Source organism: Contarinia nasturtii, unplaced genomic scaffold (assembly GCF_009176525.2).
Source record: "Contarinia nasturtii isolate CC-2019 unplaced genomic scaffold, AAFC_CNas_1.1 Cnas_scaffold_129, whole genome shotgun sequence".
NCBI lineage: Eukaryota > Metazoa > Arthropoda > Insecta > Diptera > Cecidomyiidae > Contarinia > Contarinia nasturtii.
This window is the reverse complement of record NW_022197486.1, coordinates 507742-517268: the sequence shown is the minus strand read 5'-3', so window position 1 is coordinate 517268 and position 9527 is coordinate 507742. Positions and strand designations below refer to the sequence as shown.

The 9527-nt window shown below is 33.6% G+C and overlaps 2 protein-coding genes across 6 annotated transcripts in view; one reads left to right on the top strand and one right to left on the bottom strand.

The window, feature by feature from the left end:
• LOC116342758 overlaps positions 1 to 2987 on the top strand; it is a 3284-nt gene extending 297 nt beyond the window's left edge. Inside the window, exons 2-6 of the mRNA XM_031770488.1 lie at positions 3 to 90; positions 157 to 1759; positions 1983 to 2217; positions 2285 to 2572; positions 2653 to 2987. Coding sequence (XP_031626348.1) covers positions 3 to 90; positions 157 to 1759; positions 1983 to 2217; positions 2285 to 2572; positions 2653 to 2823 — 2385 coding nt within the window. The 3' untranslated portion in view covers positions 2824 to 2987. The remainder of the gene's footprint in view (positions 1 to 2; positions 91 to 156; positions 1760 to 1982; positions 2218 to 2284; positions 2573 to 2652) is intronic.
• On the bottom strand, positions 2983 to 8905 carry LOC116342764 (Y+L amino acid transporter 2). Of its 5 annotated transcripts, none has more exons than XM_031770519.1 (9): positions 8756 to 8905; positions 8320 to 8597; positions 5420 to 5812; positions 5088 to 5306; positions 4760 to 5030; positions 4608 to 4644; positions 4406 to 4489; positions 3860 to 4325; positions 2983 to 3777 (listed from the first exon to the last, which is right to left on the bottom strand). In XM_031770519.1, exons 3-9 carry the CDS (start codon positions 5706 to 5708, stop codon positions 3653 to 3655), a joined length of 1491 nt encoding a protein of 496 aa, XP_031626379.1. In that variant the 5' UTR covers positions 5709 to 5812; positions 8320 to 8597; positions 8756 to 8905; the 3' UTR covers positions 2983 to 3652. The 5 variants fall into 5 exon arrangements, with proteins under 5 accessions (XP_031626379.1, XP_031626370.1, XP_031626386.1 ...); XM_031770510.1 differs by having other exon boundaries at positions 8767 to 8905; XM_031770526.1 differs by lacking the exon at positions 8756 to 8905 and having other exon boundaries at positions 2983 to 3545; positions 3614 to 3777; positions 8320 to 8734.
• Between the last annotated feature and the right edge of the window lie 622 nt (positions 8906 to 9527).

The window sequence follows — 9527 nt, the reverse complement described above, 5'->3', positions numbered from 1 at the left end:
AAATAAAACAATCATTGATTGATACACTGTCTGACAATGCAAAAGAGATTCAATACGAATTAAAAGAGGGTGCTAACGATGAGATGTGTGGTATGTAGTGATATTGGTGCGTGTGGTATGTTGTATCTTAATCATTTCTGTTGTTGTCATTTACAGAACAATTATATCTATCTGATCACACCCAATCGTTGTGTGCAACGATCGAAGCAATTTTTCTGCACGGATTGAAGGATTCATTTCTTTGGCAAACGGTGAACATATTAGTTGGAGCAGCCAGCGAAGCAAATCGACGTCCATCACCGACATTTTGGGCTCCGTTGTTAGTTTTTTCCCACAAATTTGCAATCGAACAAATCCATTCAATGCAACAAATCAATACTGAAGTTGGATATTGTCGATGTTGGATACGTCAATCGCTCAACGACTGTTTGCTCTCCTCTTACTTCTCAAATATGCGCAAAAGTTCACAAGCTCTAGCACCATACTATCAACGCACAGCATTTTTACGTGATTCCGATTTTATGGAATTGGCCGAAAGTTTAATTGGAGGACTTGAAGCCTGCGTATCATTTGATTTACCATTAAATTCGAGCTTATTGAATCAATGGACGGATTTACCATTACAATTGTCCGGTTTATATACACCATCACTTCAGACATACCCGATTGCGTCAGGAATCGATGTGGCGAATAATACAGGCATTTTGTATACATCGGTTTCCCCAGCAAAAATTGCAGGCGATAAACCAATGCGAGAAATTGTAGCCGAAGATCGCAATATTCCGATACCAAGGCCATTGCAAACAAATGAATTTTTCTCGGCTTCAATTCACAATTCACCGTTGGAATCGGCGATGCCAAATCGAAAATCGACTTTTGTAAAACTGTATGTAAGCGTTGAAGCGATTGAAGAACCAACAAATGTTGATGTTGGTGTCGATTGTTTTGAAGGCATTGACGATGACATTGAGGATGATTTGAAATTAAGTGCTTTACTCAGCCGAGTAGATGCTATGGCAACGGCAGAAAAAAGAGACTCACCAGAACCATCAACGAGCACAATTGCACGACAACAAGACGAAACAAAAACTGAAAATAGAGAATCGATATCGTTAAGCAACACAGATAATGAACAAATTGTTATTGAAACCGAAGAATCGACAAATCCATTCAATAATACATCACCTATTATGGGCAATTCATTGGTATCACGAATGGGCTGGTCATCAATGGACGATAAAGAATTTGAAATTGCCGCCAAATCAAACGAAGAAGAATCAACAACACCCGTGCAATCGATGTCACGTCCGCTGAGTCGATCGAATAGTTTGATCAAATCACCGATTGATCGATTTAGTTACAACTCACTGTTGCGACGTGGTGTTAAACGGGCACAAGATGGTGACGAATGCTTTACACGTCAAATTGATTTTAACGATGTTTGGTTACGTTTTGAAAGTACATTAGGAATTACATATACAAATGTGAATTCTAACAACAATGATGGCGCCGAAACGAGCTCATCAAAATCAATTGATAAATCTAGCAAACCAGAAGAATCGGACGAAGACGGTTTTGTTGATTTTGAATTTGTACAAAGTGATAGCTTGGCGATGCAATTTTCCATGCCAGAGCTTCGAGAAATGGTGCAACAAACATTTAAAATACCACGCGAATCGGGATTAGACTCACAAAATTTCGCATGCTTATCGTGCGGTAATCCACTTGGAGTAGGTGGCTCTGGCATGACAACAACACAGTACGTAAACAGTTTACAAAACACTTTATTACAAATTACTAAACAAAAATTTGATGGGAAACATTTTTACTCTTTCTCCCCGTAATCAATTTCAATCGAAAACCCCTTATCAGTTTTGTAAAAGGAACTTTTGCACCAGATAAAATCGATTTTCGGCTGGAACCCCACAGATTTGCCAGTGTCTTGAAAGAAGATTTGACCTTTTTATATTATTTTTTTACAGAGTTTGTGGTTTCAATGGTGCATACTATTGTTCCGGATGTATGGCAACAGATGCATTTCAAATTCCAGCTCGTGTGATTTTCAATTGGGACTTCAAAAAGTATGCAGTTTCACAGAAGGCGGCCGCATTCTTGCAAGAATTTCAACATCAGTCTTTTATTGATTTAAAAATACTGAATCCAGATATTTATCAATATGTTGACGAAATGGCCGAACTACAATCACTAAGAATACAAGTACCTCTTTGAATTGGTTGCTTTTTGCACAGTGAATTTGACAATTTTTTATTCTCTTCTTTTACAGTTGAATTTTATACGGGCATATTTATTTACATGTTGTGCGCCAATCATTGAAAAGCTTCGCAAACAATTATGGACCAAAGAATATTTATATGAGCACATTCATCGGTATACATTTGCTGACCTGCAACGCATTCCAAAGCGAGTTCTGGCCGATCAATTAAGAAAAGTGGTTGCATTTGGACGTCAACATATACTTGAATGTCCTTTATGCAGTCAAAAAGGATTCATCTGTGAGATATGTCAAAGCAACAAAGTACTTTATCCATTCGATATTGATACCACGTACAAAGTATGTATCTCTTTAATTTGAAAGTGTTTTTTTTTTGCACAGCGAATTTGACGGTTTTTTTTAATTTTCTTCTTCAACAGTGTGATGATTGTAGTGCTGTATTCCACGCTGAATGTCTTAGTTCATTGCTGCCCTGTCCAAAATGTGAACGAAAACGAAAACGTGAAGACTTACCTCTGCTCGATGTGATTCATCAAAGTGATGCAACTGAGGAATTTGTTAGCAAAGAAAATGAACATTGTGTGCTGTAAATGTACAGCGGAAGAAAAAGAACCTACTTGAAATGAACTTTAGTTCAAATGTTTGAGAACTACCTTTTTTAGCCAATTCGAATGGATGATGATTATTTCTGTAGATGTAAACAAGTCAATAATTGTACATAAAAAAGTTAATATACGTAAATGACATTATTTAATTTTGGTTTGTGAATTTTATTACAAGAATCATGGAATTAACAAAGACGATGAACGTGCGTAGATATTTTTTTTTTTTGTTAATTTGTGAGAAATTTTGTTTGTTATCTATGTGTGCTTATGAGCAAATAGCACTTTCTCTAAATCTTCTCTAAATTCTCTAAATGGATAATGAATGAGTCTTTTGAATAAATTCAAAAATGAGCCTTCGTTCAGCGGAAATGAATTGATTTAAACTGAAATAACTGATTATGAGCGATGATTTAATTCAATTTAAATTCATAATCGCCTTTCTGCCGAAAATAAGATCGTACAAGTTCGGTGAAATTTATATATTTTTAAAATTAAATTACTACTCTTTAAAATAGAATGGAGAATTCACTTAAATAATTTGAGAATTTTTAATTTAAAAAAAATATCTTCAAAAATTTAACATGAAACTATTATTACTTTATCACTTACAAAAAGAATGTTTATCATTTGGTTTGTAAAGGTTGACATTCGTTAACACATTTGACACTTGATTTACTTGTGAATACATTCATCGAAATGGGTTGATTCTATTTGATTCGAAAATATTTATTATTGTCACAATATCGTCACATTAATATGTTTTCTTTGCGCTCACTTCAACTTAACTTCAATTTTATTAATTTTCTCCAAAATGTTAATCGAATTTCTCTTGATTGGGAACACACAAAAATAATTTCGCACAAAACATATTGATGTTATGTGAAACTTTTGTTAAAAATGGTATAGGACGATGGATTGTTATATAGTATATAGGAATACCTAAGGGGAGAATCACAAAAGAAAAATAAATTAATTAATTTAAAATAATCGACAAATAATCGAAAAAGAATCATAGGAATACCAGTCATGGTAATTAACGTTGCAATTCCGACGGCGGCCGGCGACTGATATATTGATGATATGACAAGGAAACTACAGGTAAGCAAATAAGTTAACGGCACCAATATATTTACACGAATTGGCCGTTTTGCATTCGGATGCGTTCGGCGCATCCATAATAATCCGGATATAGAGATCAATGTGAATAGGGCTTCCACATATGATACATAATAGATGAGCACGAATACATCACGAATGAATAGTAGAACCAATGTAAGAATGCACATTAGTATCAACGATGGTATTGGTGTCAAACAATTAATATTGATCAATGAAATGGCAGCCGGCAAATGACCATTACGGGCACCAACGAAAAATAAACGAGATGACGCAAATATCGCACCATTTAATGATCCAAACGTTGAACAGGCCACAAATAATGGCATAACCCATGCAATAAATCCCATCATCTTATTCGCAAATGTCACCTACAACATTTTGATTGATTTAATTATTAACGAGTTTTTGCTGGCTTAAATGATAAAAAATATATATAATTGAAACTTACAGCGACAGCGTCAGATGATAAAATTTCTTCCGATGAGAGAGTAGCAAAATACGCGATGTTTGTTATCACATAAACAATCGTTACCTAAGGGGAGAATCACAAAAGAAAAGAATAGAATTAATTTAAAATAATCGAAAAAGAATCGATAAAAATTAATCAATAATAGAAAAGCAATTTTTAAGTGAATTGCCACAATCGTTACCACTGGCATACTGATGCAAATTGCGCGTGGCAAATTTCTGAAAATTGAAACACATTTTTTTTGGTTACCACTTGCATTTGATACATTTTCCTAAAGGATTGTCTAATGAGTTGCGTAACACTTAAAAAAAAAATCCAATAACAAATGCATACTTGTATGGGTCTCTTAGTTCTTCGGTGACAAAATTTAAATAATTCCAACCGGAATACGAAAATAATCCACTATAAAATGCTAATGCAATATATCCCGGTTCGGTTTTCGATCCCTTCATTGGCTCTTGAAAATATTCTGTATTTCCCTTCATTAAATGCCACACACCATATGCAACAATCAACAATAGAGCAGCAATTTTGGTCGTTGTAAAAATATCCGTTACTCGAGTCACCCACTTAACATTATAACAATTGATTACAGTCAAAACGCCTGAAATTTAATCAGAAAATTAATAATGACTACAAGAAAATAAAAATTAAAACTTACATGTGATAATTGCAGCAAAGATACGAACGGCTTCGATTGGTGCATCGCAAGTCGGCCAAAATGGTTGCAATAAATATTGTGCAAATGTTATGGCTGTGATTGCATTTCCCGTTGGAACTAGAATTAATAGAGCCACCCATAGATACAAAAATGCTGGCAATGGACCAAACGCAACTCCAATATAAGCATAATCACCACCAGAACGAGGAATCATTGTACCTAAATCATATGAAATTAAAAAAAAAAAAAATTTGGAATTGATCTTTTGATTGCAATCAAAAAATAAATAAGACAATTGTCCAATAAAACATCGGTTGTTGATAAAAACTTACCTAATTCAGCATAGCATAATGCACCAACCATACTCAAAATACCCGAAAGAATCCAAACAATGATTGCTTGCCCAATTGAACCAGAATGATCGAGTACTCCTTTGGGTGATACAAAAATACCAGCGCCAATAATGACGCCAACAATAATTGCCACACCATCCAATAAACCTAGCTCTTTTTTCAATTGTACACCATTTTCGGATCCAGAGCGTTCCAATTTTTTTGATCCGGAATCACCAAATCCAGTCTTTGGTGGCGCATTACTATCCGATGATGAAACTCGTGCCATATTGGAACACCACCTCTAACTACTTATAATATCGATAAATTTATTTTCACACGCTGTCCAATTATACGATTTTTATACACGTTGTAGCGTTATAAATCGATCAACTGTAGTGAAGATATTAGATTGGTTGCATTAATAAAATATGTAAAAAAAATCTTCACCAAGACGTTGACAACAACGAATTACTTATCAGACGCGAAAAGTGTTTATTAAATATTTAAACCGAATAATCGTCTCTCTTTCTATCAATTTCTTGCATACACACACATGAATAATTGAAATAAGAGTGTCTATATCCAATGAATATTATCCAATTTCTGCACAATAGTGAGATATTTTATATTCAAGTACACGTTGTTTTTATTTAACATTTCATTCTTCAACTACGATGGTTTTCATTGTGTATATTTTATATACATAATCAATGAAAGCAACTTCAAAATTATATTAAAACATGAACGATCGCAGATTGTATCTGGGCTACACATTTAATAACAAATAAATTATTATTGTCATGGATTGAATCTTGGTACCTTTTAAACAAAATAAATTTGTCTTGTTGTTTTTTTCTAGCCTTCGTTGATCACTCTAGTAATTCAATTATCTGAAGTGTTGTGTATCAAATTTATACGATTGATTCTGGGAGCAAGGTTTTTGTTGCTCCAATAAATAAAACACTTTGTTTGCGTCTTAACATTTGATCATCATCGGATTCACAGTTTGTTTGGATTTAAGCGTTTCATGCCTACTTCAAAATGGGTGTCATCGTCACTGTTTCTTCGTTGTATTATAGAGTATTTCACATATTTTCAAAAGAGTATATATGGTTGCGCCAGGAAGAGATGAATAATATGGCTGTAGTTGTGTGGATAATAAGATCACCTCGGATTGAGAGCACGACGTAAAAAGATTCAAAGTGCAGTTTGTCTTGATTGAGTTGCCTATTCGATTAGCATTTGTTTCAAAGTGTATGTATGTGTTGGGATCATCCCATACGGCAAAGATGTATTCATTTAATGAATGCTTTTTTCACATCTTTTAAGTAGTATTTAGATCAAACAATCAACACCACAATGTACAGTATTATCAACAGAAGCTCAGTTATACCCGGCACAAATATAACGGGTCGGATTGGATCGGAAAATTGAAATTCTTTTCGAAGAAAACTCACAAGCACACGCATTTTTCGAGAGGTTAAGTGCTAAAGTGTATGCTTGATGTGTTGATTCCTGGTAAGATCACAACCTATCGCCAATGAACGGTTAATTAAACGGATGAGGATAAAAGTGAGCTCTAATCCCGATAAAAATAAAGGAGCAATATGAAATTATTTTTGTATGGACTTGCTGTTGTAATTATCAACGTATCATATGAACTTTTAGCATAAATTTCAGCGTACTATATAATGATAACAAAGATATACAGGAATACTTCGAATCAGCGTATACCGAATATAAATTGAGATTTAAACGACAATTTCAAATGTTTTGTTTGGTCAAGAAGTAGCTAATTAGGATTGAAATGACCTTTCCTTTGATTTAATTTTCTAGTCTGTTGAATTCAACAAACACCAAATTTCATTAAACATGAAAATTACACAAACTTATTTTTTAATGAGAAATTTACAAGGAATTAAAAAAAAAAAATTAAGAAATAAAGAACTATTTTTGACAATTTTATTCCGTTTAATTCATACTCCTTTCATTCATTTATCGTATACGATCACCAAATCGTATTGAAGACAATCATTTGACACTAAAGTTCAAATCCAACTGAAGACATTATCGTATATAAATCTACACATTTTGAACAAAATAAACATTTGTCGCGCACTCAGAGAAGAAAAAAGTGGGCTCTTTTCATTTTTAATACGATAATTTAAAGAATGTCAACGTCAGTTTGTGGATTTACTGGTGGAATCATCTAAATAAAGCTCTTTTGCTTTTCCAGCAACCACACGAATATTTATTAAATAGTAAATACAATACACTCTCGCGTATCACTCAAAAAATACTATTTGTATGTCTTAGTTTCATTCTGTTACACCAGATAATTCGGAGCACTGACTTTTTATCGCATCTCAAATATTGGCGATCAGAGAGAAACGTAGATGAAGTGAGAACATTCGGTATGTGTCGCAATGCCTATGCTCTTGAATATGTGTAATGTGTGTTTAAAAACGATTTCTACACATGCTTGTACACATATTTTACAATTTGAATTAATATTTTCTTTAATTAAAACAAAAAAGAACTGCTGTTTCGAATTCTGAAATTTCGGTAAAAATGAATTAAAAAAATGCTTGCATTCGCATTAAATAACTGTTTTTTGTTTGTTTGCTTTATCAATATTACATATAAACAGTTTCTGTTCACCATTGATGTGTAAAAAAAAAGAAAGTGTTAAATACTATTTATAAAATTGTAATTGTATGCGAAATATATTTCGCACAGGGAATGCGATTGAAAAATGCGATGAAAAATGCGATTTCATCAGTCGATCAGACTGTTTTGATAAAGAAAAGGCGCTGACTCGCAATTGAATCAAACTCAACGTCATATTAGCATTTGTACTGGAGCAAAAAATATTATCTAACTAAATTCATTCATACCTGACAATTTTGATGAAAATGGTTTGAATTTGGTGCTATCTTGCATTATCCAATATTCCACATATAGCACTTATTTACACACGATGGATTAAACACAACAGTACACAATACAATTGACGGTCAAATAAATAAATTAGAATTTATCAAATCATATCACCAAATCCGGTAATTATCTGCCGGTTGACACACAATGTCGATTGATTTTTTTGCTGACTTTTAGTATTTCCATAAAACTGATTGAGCACCGTATATGAAAAGTGATTCATTTACTTAAAGACCTAAAATATAAATTAGAATTTGAATTGTGTTGCAGAACTGACAAAAATTATGAGTGATATCAATATTTAAAAGCCGAGAACGGAACAATGTGGTTTTGCTAGCGTAACTGAAACGAGTATATGGAATGAGTTGAATATTGCAACGTGCTCAACGTTACCATGCGTTTACCATCACAACAATACGCGATTAGCATGAATCGTGGCGAAATACAGTAAAATGACGGAGATAGAAAAACAAGCACTACGATCGACCATACAGAAAGGTATAATAAACTGGAAATAACCCACTGATGGACTGTAATTGTCAATGATGTTGCTCCTCACTTTAGAAAAAAAAGTATTGTAAAACCGATTGCTATTTCAGCTGGAGTTGAGATCACATTGTACATGTATATAGGCATGTATACATACCAAATTTGTGTGTGAGACCAAATTGGTGTGTGTGTGTGTGTGTGTGTATTCTGTAAGACGCTGGAGTTCTTTTCTAACGTTCTATTCTGCTCAGTTGTGTAGTTGAGTTTTTTGTCTGTTTTGGCGTTTTTCGCCGAATGTTTTAAGGCAACGTGTGTATTATTGTATTTGAATGTGTGCGAGAGTAATAAATGTTTTATTTTACCTTTTGTACATGCTTAAAAATCATGATGTAATATAAAGGTTCTATTGCGTACACGCATCTTCCATTTCATTGTAATTTGGCTCACCTTTTAGTAACAGATCTTTTTGTCAACTTTTTCTTCTTATTTTACATGAACCATTTTCAGTTCGATAGAATTGAGACACACCATTTGAGCCGGCAGTGGCGTAAAGTAGGGGGGTTTGGGGTTCAAATCCCCCCGAAATGAAATCGATTTACACTAGATAAAATGAAGTCTTGGAGAAAAGATATGGAGAAACTCCATATATGCTTGAAAAAGAAATTATGCTCGCTAC